This window comes from Xyrauchen texanus, chromosome 19 (assembly GCF_025860055.1).
Source record: "Xyrauchen texanus isolate HMW12.3.18 chromosome 19, RBS_HiC_50CHRs, whole genome shotgun sequence".
NCBI classification, from domain to species: domain Eukaryota; kingdom Metazoa; phylum Chordata; class Actinopteri; order Cypriniformes; family Catostomidae; genus Xyrauchen; species Xyrauchen texanus.
Genome location: NC_068294.1, coordinates 32,663,066 through 32,676,306, shown reverse-complemented (window position 1 = coordinate 32,676,306; position 13,241 = coordinate 32,663,066). Strand labels below are relative to the sequence as shown.

Here is a 13,241-nt window from a genome sequence, read left to right as displayed (position 1 = left end):
ATTAATGCAGAAAAACAGCTAATTCTAAAAGGTCCACATACTTTTTCTGGCCACGGTATATTTAAGGAAACAAATGACAACAAAATGCAAAGCAAACTCTTCAGTAATCAAAATACTTTTTGAATGTAACTGTATTTTGATTACCAACTATTTTAAATGTAACTGTAGTGGAATAGAGTTACTAATATTTTGTATTTTAAATACATAATCCAATACGTTACTTCCCAACCCTGTTCACAGCATGGTATACAGTTTCTCCCATTCAACTTGTCAGTTTTTACATGTGTGACCATCTTTGTGCGCATATCTGATTGAATGTATTTGTTTGTGGTTTAGGAATTTTAAGTACTTATTTTGATATCTGAATTTTGCTTACAGGCCAAGTGTAACCTTGCATTGTCCACAGCAAGACTCTGAAGCAGATACAACATCTCCATCTTGTGGCCACAATAATGACAACTACAAAGGAAGACATCAAATCATCCATCCCCCCGTTGAGCAAAACTGAATTTCAGCTTTACTTTAAACCAACACTTTTTATGTATTTAAATGACAATCCACTGATAAATTAAATAAAGTCACCAACTCCACTCAAATTCTATAGGCTTATTTTAATGTAAAATTTAATTTAATTAAATTACAAATGTAATTTAATTTACAGACATCTAACTTGTGCTTATTTTATATTATTTACTCAAAATAATCCACATTAAAATGAACATGGAATTCTAAAATTTCTGAAAATTCTTACTACAACAATAGTAAAATTATTTACTATTATTATTATTATTATAAAATTTAGCTACACTAAAAAAAAAATAATTATATTTGGCTGAGCTTGATTTAATCAGGGACAGTAGTTCCACATATTTGAAATGAGTCTTATTAAATTAAAACTCAGATTGAATTGGTCCTCCACCTAGGGTCAAGCTCCACTCTTCAACATGATGATGACCCCCAAAACCACAACAGAACAGAAATTCTTCTAAATCTCAACATAGCAAAACATTAAATACTAACAAGTCTTCTCCTTTATATTAATCTTGCATAAAGACATATTAAATAAACACTTTATTGCAACAATTACTTTCCCTTTCGAGTCCCATGCAAAACATACAGGGAACTAGAAATCCTCTGCCCAGTTTCAGTTAACTAAATAAATATGAATGGCTCTGGCAAATCTGGCAAGACCATTTGTTGTTGAATCAAATCAATTTCAGTTTCTTGGTTACATGAATGTTTTGAGTAATATGAACAAGGGAGGATTGAGTAAAGCTGTGTTCGTGTGTGCGTGTGCGTGTGTACCTAATTGCATTTTTACAACTAAGTGATAAGGTCCCACATGAGATGTGGTCTACTTATTTTGATTGAGATATTTAGATTTTTTTCCAAGTAATTGGATTCAGAGTACAAATGGTAAAGGATTCCAATACTTGGAAGTGCATTCAAGGCAAAGACTCAACTGAGTTGAATTGTGCATTCAAGAGAACTTCTTTGAAGTGTTGTGAGATCAGTAAAGATCATCTACAAGAAGACAAATTTTTAAAAAGCTTCAAGATTTGTTTACAGAGCAAGAAAGAAACAGATCAGAAAGGCCATATAGAGGCTGATTTGATAACAACAACCACACCCTAAAACAAGCCACATCTTTCAGTCTGTTTTGCTAAACACTTTCAAAAGCTCTGGCCCAAGTGGCAAAAGGTGCTGTATATATATATATATATATATATATATATATATATATATATATATATATAAAATTATTATTTTATTTTTTTCAGTATATCTGGCAAAATACTAAAATAAATCACCCATCCTCCCATCCATTAAAAAATAGCAGCCCATAGATATGACAGTGTCCATTTATGTGTAATAAGTTTATATAGAAATATTAGAAGAGAAACTCAAAGCAGTAATTCAAGCAAACAATGCTTCAATAATTTTTTCTGCATACATTTTTAATTAATATTAATGCTGCAAGCAATAAGTAAATATAACTAGGAAAGATTGATCTAAATTGTCTTTTCAGTCTATTCTTAAATTATAGATACATTTACATTTATGCATTTGGCAGACGCTTTTATCCAAAGTGACTTACAGTGCAGTTATTACAGGGACAATCCCCCCGGAGCAACCTGGAGTTAAGTGCCTTACTCAAGGGCCCAACAGTGGCATCTTGGTGGTGCTGGGGCTTGAACCCCCAAACTTCTGGTCAGTAACCCTGAGCCACAACCACTGAGCCACCACTGCCCCATTGATGATTATGATGAGGATATAATACTAATAATAATAATAATAATAACAATTACAAAAACAACAACAACAATAATAATAGTAGTAGTAGTAGTAGTAATATATTTTCTTCATTAAAGGAATATTCCGGGTTCAATACAAGTTAAGCTCAGTCGACAGCATTTGTGGTCATAATGTTGATTACCACAAAAAATTATTTGACTCGTCCCTCCTTAAAAAAAAAAAAAAAAAAAAAAGGCAAAACATCTAGGTCACTTCTGGAGGGTTTAAAGGCAGAAATGTGCAGCTTGTAATTTTATAAAAGCACTTACATTAATTATTCTGTTAAACCTCATGTTATTTGAGCTGTAATGTTCAATATCCTCATTTTTACAATCACTTCAGGGTTTTAATGTTTGTTAACATTACAACATCATGGCTACAAAGCTGTAAATTTGGCCCCATTCACTTCCATCGCAAATGCCTCACTGGAACACAGATTTTTGCTTTTTCCAAAGAAAAGGTGGTGCGAAGTAAAAATTGTTTTTGAAATAATATTCTGCCAAACATTCTGTCGACTGAGAACCCGGAAGACTCCTTGAGTTCGTTTTTGCCGATGAGCTGATGACATTCCTCCTGCCTTTAGAGGTCGCTGTCAAGCTGTTTAACGTAGTATTGTTTTTTTGTTTTTTAAATGCGCAAAGAATCCAGGCACAAACGCTTATTTAAATACCACAACACACCCACATGACATGACGACACATACTGGATAGATTCAAGAGTGCTTGTGAAACGAAACATTTATTTGTCTTCATTGCTCTTAGATAATTACCTCGCAATTCTGTTTGGGGCCATTCAATCGTGCTGTGCAGTTTTCATATAGTAACTGTGATTTTGTTATGCGCTCTAGTTAACCCAATCAAAAGTTACACTTCGTGTTTTGACAATATACAGTGCAAAATGAAAAGTCACATTTCCTTCTTCATTACTCTGTTCGCTGCATACTATGTTTTCCAGGAAGCCTCGTGCAACTCGCACAGCAGAAACGGCTGGAAATTAACCAAGGTAAGTGACGAATGTGAAATTATGTGAAACACTCATATAATATTATATTATATCATATAATATTATATTATATTATATATATATATATATATATATATATATATATATATATATATATATATATATATATATATATATATATATATATATTAGTATTTTCATTGTTATTTTTTAATTCATTTCTATTGTCGTCAAGGTGCTGGGATTTTCTTGGGCAAACTGCGGAAAGTCAGATGACCCCGCAACCATGAAGACTCTTAATTTGTCCCCAGACCCCATTCCTATTCCAGGATATTTAACAGCAGAAGCATCAGGCACCACATCAGTAGAGCTTACCTCTCCTCTTTCTGTAAGTTAAGAAAATTATCATGATTCTAGAAGGCTTGCGCACATTTTGATCTATCCTCCTACAGTTTAGTTCTCTGTAGAACAAGGAAGGTGAAGAGGTTGTCACAATTCAGTAGATTTGAAAAGAGCAATTGTAGGTCATATCTATTTGATTTATTGTAATTAAACAACTCTGGCAACCTTTATTTATTAATGAGTTATTAAAACAAAGAATAATAATAATAATAGTGCAAAAAAACAACAATATCAAAAATCCCAGAAGGCTATAGTAATCAATAGAGGCTATAGCTGCTATACCTTGTACTCTGAACCTCTGAATTGAGTTGTACACCAGGGAATGTGTGACCTAGTTTAAACCTTAACAGACTGGTGGTGTCATAAATGTTTTTTTTTGTTTGTTTTTTTTATTGCTTCAACTTATGGTGGGACGTTGTGACTATCACAAGTGACACTAAACCTGTTGACTACATATTAACTATTTCACTAAACAAATGGCTGTACCATCATAAGGAATATGTTTATCACTGTGACTTAGTGTGAGATGTTGTCGTTGATTTCAGGTGAATGTAACACTGGAAAGAGAAGTTGCTGGTGTGTGGGTAAAAATACCTTGTATAGATGAACTAGGAAGTTGTCATTACCCAAATGTATGCGACTTGCTCGATGAACTCATCCCTCCAGGACAAGACTGCCCTGAGCCTCTGCAAACATATGGCCTGCCCTGCCACTGTCCATTCAAAGCTGTAAGTATGCCCAAATTCATGAGCTTTAACTGAACATCCATGTATTTATTACAAACCTTTCATAAAGAACTAGGCTGTATATAGGTTAAATTTGGGATTGAAATGTTTGGTAGCTGTTGTGTATATTTAATCATTTCTTTGACACAAAAATTGCCATACCAAGCTCTTTCGTGCATTTTATCTTTATTTATATCCATAATATGTATCTCTTTTTCCCCCCCAGGGTGATTACTCTTTGCCATCATCAGGTTTTAACATACCAGAAGTTGAATTGCCTAGCTGGCTGACCAACGGCGATTACAAAGTTCAGGGCATTTTAGGAAACTCTGAAAAAGAACTGGGTTGCATTAAAGTCAGCTTCTCATTACATTCCTCCTTACACAAGTAACACTATGAAAGGGAGAGACCTAGCACCCTTTTATAGCACAGTGAGCTTTTCCTGGCTTTTGGGTGGCTCTTAGAAAGAAAATAGGAGATACAAATATTTTTTTAATCATTAATTATTGGTTGATTAATTAATAGGAATTTACTCATTCTTATTTGAATGTTTTATCAAGTTTTAACTTCTGCATTTGTTCTCCTTGATGCACTAATGCATCAGTGATTTTAATGAAGCTGAGATGTTTGTGAATCAGTTTTCATTAAAAAATAATTTTCCTGCTCATGTCTGTTCTTGGTAGACATTAAAAAAAGTTTACAGCTGTTGTCTGTAGGGTACAACGGGGTTAAAGGCACACGCACCTTAAGTAAAAATCACTTTTTTTTTTACCTGATCAAAAAGTGTATCAAGGTGGGGAAAATTTTTAAATAATATAATTTTTTTTTTTTTTTTTATGAAAAATTGATGGAGCCATAATTTGTGTGAATAAATAAAAGGTTGTTTTGATTCAAATTATTATTATTGTTTTTCAAAGGAGGCGAGGGAAACTTTTACCCCACACTTAATTAAAAAATAAGGCTGTGTAAATATAGGGTTATTAGTGGTAGGGCAACATTTTTCAATTTAGTTCAAATGTGATAATTTCCGGTATTCTCATTAGCTACATACATTTGCAACATAAAATTCTTAAATATTAAACTTTAGACATTGCACACAATGATCATTGATTAGGAATATTTTGCTGTGTGTAGTGATAAACAGGTATTAAATAAAGCACTGTTGCAGTTTTTGTTGCTGTTAAGTTTTTCATATCAAAGATGCCTTTTTGTGGGGGGACTACCATTTCAAATTGGTTCCTTATATGCTTTTCACTTAAATATATCTGGTAAGAGTAAGCTTTGGTGTAAGTCGCCATTTTAAGATGAAAAACATTTATTATAATATGGTCCGTTGTAAAACGGCCTTGGTATAATATTACTTCTAGTACCCTATTATTAATTTTATTATTACAATCTCTTTTTTCATAGGAGGTCGCTATTTTTCCACTATAACGTAATTGTATTATTATTATTACTGAATGCGGAAAGAATAGTGGAAAAACCCGTTTAAATACCACGACACACAGTTGTTCCTCAGTGTTTGTAAAACGTTGATTCGTCTTCACTGCTCGTGGACGATTATCTTGGTTGCAAGTGCCATTGAAAGTTAAGTGCTTTGAAGTATATGGCCTACTTTTAGTGTTTATATATAGCCTACACCATACACCGTGAAAAATGAAAAGCTGCATTACCCTGTTTATGGCTTTGTTCGCTGCAAATATGTTTTGGAAAGGAGACTCGCACAGCATGAAAAGCTCTAAATTGACCAAGGTAGGCCCTGAGTGACAAAAGTGAAATACTGGGATCTTAATAGGGTGTTAATAGAATTTATTTTGCATAAATGTCTTTGAATGATCATGTGTTCATTTCTGTCACCATCCAGTTGCGGGGGTTTTCTTGGGAAAACTGCGGAAAGCCAGATGACCCTGCATTTTTGAAGACTCTGCATTTGTACCCGGATCCAATTCCTTCTCCAGGATATTTATTAGCAAGTGCATCGGGTTCCTTATTAACAGATCTGACCGTACCTCTTTCAGTAAGTTGACACATGTTGTGATCACATGACCTATCTGGCCTACATGATACAATCACATCATTATCTACCTTGTGTTGAACCACATCCATTCTCGTGACCTAGCTTTTACAGACTGCTGGTAGGCTAGGATGTCTTGTGACAAGTTTGACACTATGCATTGTTCACATCAATAAGCCAAAACAACTGAGATATACATAAACAGATGTCCTTAATATACCAAAAGGCTTTAAGTTTTTAAAGCACATTTTCACACTAATTTTATTAGCTCTAAAAATCTATTAAAAAAATCTAACCATTTGACAGCACACCAATTTTAAAATACTCAGAAAATATCCTCTTTATGACACAAGACTCTGTTTGGGGAATACATATTTTAGATGTTTTATAAAACAATTCAGAGGCGTTTCTAGAGACTCTGGGGGCCCCAGGCAGAAGGGACCTGCTGACCCCCCAACAAACAACCATCCCCATAAGGCGCATTAAGCATTAATCCATGCACATAGATGAGAGCACAATTGCATTTGGTCATGCAAGCACAGTCCACAAACACCAAATGGTTAAGATCTGTATGAAATAATTCACAAACAGCTAATGGCAACAACAACACTTTAGCTTATGTTAACATTTTGTTTACTGTAACATTTTTACAAGAAAATTCAATGAGATATATAAAATAACTAGGTTAGTATGTTCTGTCGAAACTGTCACAGTAACAGATATAATATCTTCCAAATATGCATTAGTAACATCTTTGGAAGATATTATATCTGTTACTGTGACAGTTTCGACAGAACAAGCTAACCTAGTCTACTGACAAAGTAACTGTTGTTAGCATCGTTGTTGTTAGCAATTGACAACCAAATCATTATGCTGCTAATGGGATAAATAAAATGCTTGGTATAACTAACTTATTCTATGCAAGGTTCTGTATACACACCACAGCCATTGGCAAAAAAGAACATAGCTTATGTTAACATTTTATACACTTGTAAAAACAAATGAACAGAGATATACTAGCTATGTTTTATGCATCACACGTTTCTAGACAGAGTAAGCCAGTCTACTGATTAACTAGCTGTTGTTACAATTGAACTGACAAATGACAACCACATTTTCTGATGCTTGGTGGGACAAATTACACCCCTTGACATTACTCCTTCATTCAGTGTAACCGATTCTCACTTACCAGTGTACTTTTATTCCTCCTCTTGCTTTCGTTTCCTTTTAATATATGGAGGCCCAAACCTGCAATTTATTTTTTTATTTATGTGTTCATTTATGTTTTATATTTATTTATTCCCACATATATTTATTTCATTTATATATTCCCATATATATTTATTTATTTATACATTTATTTATTTTTACTTTTCTGTGTGCAACATGGAAATGAGGGAGGCAGTCCTTGAGTAGCTCCAGCGCATCATTGGTTGAGAGCTCAATAGTACTTATCACTAGTACTAAGTACTAAGCAAATAAGATTGACGTCCCACCTCAGCACTCACTGACTCGCACAGATTTAGAATATGCAGGGAAACATTTGCCGAGAGTCTAACAATCCAGGATGTGCTTCGATATTCATACCGGCCTACAGCTCTCCTAAACAATAATCACCTCTACTCTAAATTAAACATAGTCATTTGATGCATGGTTATCGACTTAATTCGCCAAGTTGCGCAACTCTCTAAATATATGTGAAGCGTCAGCTATAGATTTTTTAGTTATAGATTTGTATCTTCTTTTTTTTTAATTGCAGAACTTGCATACATACTTAAACTATCAGGGAAATGAAGCATGGTTGTATCTTTTACAATGAACAGTCATAACAACAGAAAACAATATTATGGATTTGCGGACATCAAAATATGAAGTTATATACACAGAAAAAAAAAGAAAAGCATAAGGTTAAATCATATAATTTATGAAACTTGCTCATTTTGTGGTTTTGTTGAAGAAACAGCTCCCCATTTATTTTGTGATTGTAGTATAACCAGTAAATCTTGGATTGACTTAAGCTCTTATGTTTTTAGCCCCGCAAATAGCTATAATTTACACGATATGGCTATGACCTAACATCACATCAATACAAGTCAAGAGTAATCGAGCACACGCTTCAATCTACGATAAACCAATGGTGAGCAGGACCCGCCCACATAATTATCATACAAGAGACAGAAATGTAAGAATAAATATAAGAATGAATACATGTTGGAATATTTAAATATGGAAATAAATACAGATGGGAATAATTAAATATAAAAATAGATGAATGCATAAATAAATAATAATAAATAAAAAATGAAAGAATAAAAAAAGTTTTAAAGAATACAAATAAAAAGAGAAAATAATAAATAACATTAATTAAAAACTAATTATATTTGTTTTATCAAGACATTTATTCCTTTATTTATTTTCTTATTATTACATTTATTTATTTATTATTTTTGCAGGTTTTGTCCTCCATATTAATATGCCTGGACGGGTAAATCCGCTTCATGGTCCGTCTCTGAAACTACGAAACTTTTGACAGCAAGCTCGTAGCATGGCGGCCCCTTTAGGGGGGTTCCGGACGTGTCATTGCAGTGTCTTGTACCATCAAAGAATTTCAGGGGGTTCCATGTTGTCGTTGCTGTGGTCCAATGTAATCAGCCGTCCTTCAGGGGGCCCCCTTCCAGCTCGCCGCTCCAGGCAATTGCCTGGTTTGCCTACCCCGTTGCAACGTCTCTGGCTGTGTCTCGTTTGGTAGGCTGCGTCCTCCTGAGGTTGCATTTGTCCTATGTCATCAAGGCTGTCTCGTTTCATTTTTTTTTCTTCCTTTTGTCTTATTTTTTTATCTATTGTAAATTATTTTATTTATATGCACTTACATTTTACAATTGTTAACCTTTTTTGCATTCCCAATAAAAATAAAAAATAAAAAAGTGAAATGAGACAGCCTGTATGATGTATGCGGCCAACAAATGCGACCTCCGGAGAATGCATCCTTCCAAACTGGAATAAACTTTACATTACAATTTATTTTAATAAAATATAGATTCCCAAACATTGTCTCGTGTCATAAAAATTATTAAACATTGGTGTGTTGTCAAATTCAAATGGTTAAATTGTTTAATAGATTTATAGAGCTAATAAAATTAGTATGACAAAAAAGGCTACCCGTTTTGAAATTTAAGCCTTGTGGTCTAGTAAGGACATCATTTCTCAGTTGTTTTGGCTTCATGATGTGAACAATGCAGAGTGATAAATTGGTTTTATTCAGAATATCAAACAAATGTTAAACATAAAACCAACTTTACCACACGCATCACAAATGACTGTTAAACTGTACGACCAAGTTTCAGCAATTTCAACCGTGCTCTGTATTTTCATAGGACTCCTTTTGATGAAATTATTTATTGCAGGTGAACATTACAGTGGAAAGAGAAGTTGATGGTGTGTGGGTAAAAATACCATGCAAAGATGATCTAGGAAGTTGTCATTATCCTAATATCTGTAAGCTGCTCGATCAACTCTTTCCTCCAAGACAGTGCCCTGACCCTTTGCAAAAATATTGCCTGCCTTGCCATTGTCCCTTCAAAAAAGTAAGTGTCCTGATTAACTTGCTTTTAATAAACATCCATGTGTTTATTACACACAACTGCACTCTCAGAAAAAAAGATACAGTAAAGCTTCAAAGCCTTCTCTGGGGTACCCTTGTTTTGAGTAATAGACATTTGTACTCTTAAAGAGAGAATATTTACGTTTTTTTCTTCATAGAGGAACAAAATATATAAATGTACCTTTAAAGGTACACAATAGGTCATTATGTTACAATTAGTGTATGTACCCAAAACGAGTAATACATTTTAACTACAGCTACTAAAATGTCCACTTGAAGGGACCACCCCAGTAACTGCCCTTTTACATTTAAATGTTGGTCTTTTTTTTCTGAGAGTGTGCCAGAAACACAACATTATGGCATCTTTGCAGTATCTGGTTCAGATTTTGTACTGAAATGTTAGTGCTTGCATAGTTTAATCATGTCTTATTTTCTTCACCAAAAATTGCTTGGTCTAGCTCGTCATATTCTTTTTAATCTTTGTCTTTAATATTAAATCCATACCATCTCCTTTTGTCATAGGATGACTACGATTTGCCATCGTCGGCTATGTACATACCAAATTTTGAACTGCCTGACAGGATGACCAATTACAGAGTACAAGGCATTTTAAGAAGCTCTGGAAAAGAACTGGGATGCCTTAAAGTCAGTCTCTCAATAGCGTCCATGCTATACAATCAACACTGAAGCAAAGCTAAAGTGGTTGCTCTTTGATAGTAAGGTGCTCTTTTCCTGGCTTTTGGAAGAGAAAGAAAAACATTTGAGAAAATGTTGCTTCATTAAAAAAAAGGAAGAAGTTGATTAATCTACGGGAATTTATTACGGGGTTTTTATTTCACAATTAATTATCAGTCGTTGTGTGCATATTTCCTTTAAAGAGATTATTCACACAAAAAGGAGAATTCTCATCATTTTCTCACAAGAATTTCTTTCTTCTGCTGAACACAGATTAAGGTTTTAAGAAGAATATCTCAGCTCTGTATGTCCTCAAAATGCAAGTGAATGGGTACCAAGATTTTGAAGCTACAAAAAGCACATAAAGGCAGGATTAAAGTAATCCATAACTCCAGTGGTTAAATTCATGTTTTCAGAAGCGAAATGAGAGGAGTGGGTGAGGAACAGGTCAATATTTAAGTCCTTTTTACTATAATTTCTCCTCCCTGGTGATATGCATGAAGAATGTGAATTAAAATAACAAAAGAAGAACAATGTAAAAGTGGAGATTTATAGTAAACGTGTATATATATATATATTGATCTGTTTCTCACCTACACCTATCATATCGCTTCTGAAGATATGGATTTGACCACTGGAATCATATGGATTCCTTTTTTTGTTTGTTATTTCCTTTATGTCCTTTATCCAAACGCTTTTATCCAAAGCGACTTACAGTACACATATTACTTAGGATAATCCCCCCGGAGCAATCTGGAGTTAAGTGCTTTGCTCAAGGACACAATGGTGGTGGCTGTGGGGATCGAACCAGCAACCTTCTGATTAACAGTTATGTGCTTTAGCCCACTACGCCAACACCACACCACACCGCATAAGTATCTACAGAGTTGAAATATTCTCCTAACAATCTTTGTTTGTGTTCAGCAGAATAAAGTAAGTCATACACATCTGGGATGGCATATAATGGCAGTAAATAATGAGGGAATTTAAATTTTTAACAAAGAAGCTATTTACTGAATTTGCTGTCATGGTGATTTATACATTATATCCTTGATTAATAAAAGTATTTATTTGCCTAAAAGGTGCTGGGTTTATTCTGAATCCGTTTAAAGTGAATTTTATTACCATGTTTGTTCTTAATAAACATTCATATAATTAACAGTGGTTTTGAAACTGGCTCTGTGTTTTCAGTTCAGTGAAAGGAACACTGGTGTAAGGTGCAGTTTTCAATCCACACACTAGGTGGTATCAAATGCATCTTTTGTTGTCATTGCATTTAGAAGTGTCTTAAGGACAAGTTGGCAGATTCATTGTGAAATTAATTTGCAACAGTGTCTTGCACATTTTATGGGCTAAGAGGATTAAATGCTGTAAAGAGAAGATCTGTATATTTTGTATTCTTACAGGATTCCATTATATGGTCCGTTGTAAAGTATAAGCCAGTTTTTTGTTATCCTGTCAACATTGTTTGCATTCCTGATTTTTAGACTGTCTTTAAAAAGTTGTACAGTCCTAAATCCAGATGTCCAAGTGGAATGCCAACCAGAACAGACTTCCACAGAGAGCTAGACTAGCCATGTTCTTCATTTTTACTGACTGCTAAACACAGATCTACTGTCACTTGTAGACATAAAATTGCAGTGTATTTCCTGGCTTTACTAGGATGGTGGTCATTAGGATGCATCGTATTTATGAAGTTTAGAACTCTCAAAAGTATATAAGCAGCAATGTGTATTATTCTGCATATCATTTTTGCATTAACAATGTTAATTAAACCTAACCTGATACTGAAACTGAACCTTGCTAGATCGTTAACTCTCAGTATAACTTCTAAGTTTAATTTCACCCAACCTCCAGCTTTCTGAGGCCTTAAGGCTTACAGTGCCTGGGGTCGGAGGGGGAGTAATGGAAAGAATTTTATCTCCTGGCTGACTGTGAGGTTGTGTCTGTTTTTGTTTTTTTAAGAGCTGTATGGCACAAAGCATGTTCATTACGCTTTGTGGCATAGACTCCCTAGTACAGTTCATCTGCCATGGAAATATTTGCATACAGCAACACTCTGGAAAAAGGAAAATATATGTAAAATTTAGCTCAAATGATTTACACTCCAGAAAAGGATAGGTAATGACCAAAAACAATCAAACTTTGTTTAATTAGTTCAAGATATTCAAGTATTTCTTCTTATAATTTATTATAATACATTATATACGTAATAAATTACATTTTATAGCATTTCTGTGCCTTACAAACAATATATTTGAGGAAACCTAAATAAATCTACTCCTAAACCTGTTAAAATCAACCTCTTAGTCACAAAATACAAATCTTGTTTAAGTCATTATTTTCTCAAAACTGCATTTCAATACCATTTAAACTTTGCGCTATGGATGAGATGTGTCCTAAAGAGTGTTAAAGAAAATAAGCTACATTTACTTTTCTCTCTTAAAATCATGACCTCATATGTGATAAGCCTGTTAACTTTGGCAAATCCTGTTAAATACAAACATACTGTTTTATGAGATAGCAGTATTTTGTCTAGCAGATGGCTCTCACTGTTATTGATATA

At 33.9% G+C, this 13,241-nt stretch overlaps 2 protein-coding genes across 2 annotated transcripts; both read left to right on the top strand.

Moving 5' to 3' along the window:
* Positions 1 to 2,911: 2,911 nt before the first annotated feature.
* On the top strand, positions 2,912 to 5,558 carry LOC127660056 (ganglioside GM2 activator-like). The gene is made up of 4 exons (XM_052150117.1): positions 2,912 to 3,297; positions 3,494 to 3,646; positions 4,206 to 4,388; positions 4,612 to 5,558. The coding sequence occupies exons 1-4, from the start codon at positions 3,193 to 3,195 to the stop codon at positions 4,774 to 4,776; spliced, it is 606 nt and encodes a 201-aa protein (XP_052006077.1). The 5' UTR covers positions 2,912 to 3,192; the 3' UTR covers positions 4,777 to 5,558.
* Positions 5,559 to 5,622: 64 nt separating this feature from the next.
* On the top strand, positions 5,623 to 11,756 carry LOC127660133 (ganglioside GM2 activator-like). Its single transcript, XM_052150227.1, has 4 exons — positions 5,623 to 6,137; positions 6,250 to 6,402; positions 9,804 to 9,983; positions 10,523 to 11,756. The coding sequence occupies exons 1-4, from the start codon at positions 6,042 to 6,044 to the stop codon at positions 10,685 to 10,687; spliced, it is 594 nt and encodes a 197-aa protein (XP_052006187.1). The 5' UTR covers positions 5,623 to 6,041; the 3' UTR covers positions 10,688 to 11,756.
* Positions 11,757 to 13,241: the final 1,485 nt, after the last annotated feature.

Coding starts and splice junctions, on each gene's coding strand:
- LOC127660133 (XM_052150227.1), top strand. CDS start 6,042: ATGAAAAGCTGCATTACCCTGTTTATGGCTTTGTTCGCTGCAAATATG. Junction 6,138..6,249: donor AAAGCTCTAAATTGACCAAG/GTAGGCCCTGAG, acceptor GTCACCATCCAG/TTGCGGGGGTTTTCTTGGGA. Junction 6,403..9,803: donor ATCTGACCGTACCTCTTTCA/GTAAGTTGACAC, acceptor TATTTATTGCAG/GTGAACATTACAGTGGAAAG.
- LOC127660056 (XM_052150117.1), top strand. CDS start 3,193: ATGAAAAGTCACATTTCCTTCTTCATTACTCTGTTCGCTGCATACTAT. Junction 3,298..3,493: donor ACGGCTGGAAATTAACCAAG/GTAAGTGACGAA, acceptor ATTGTCGTCAAG/GTGCTGGGATTTTCTTGGGC. Junction 4,389..4,611: donor GCCACTGTCCATTCAAAGCT/GTAAGTATGCCC, acceptor TTTCCCCCCCAG/GGTGATTACTCTTTGCCATC.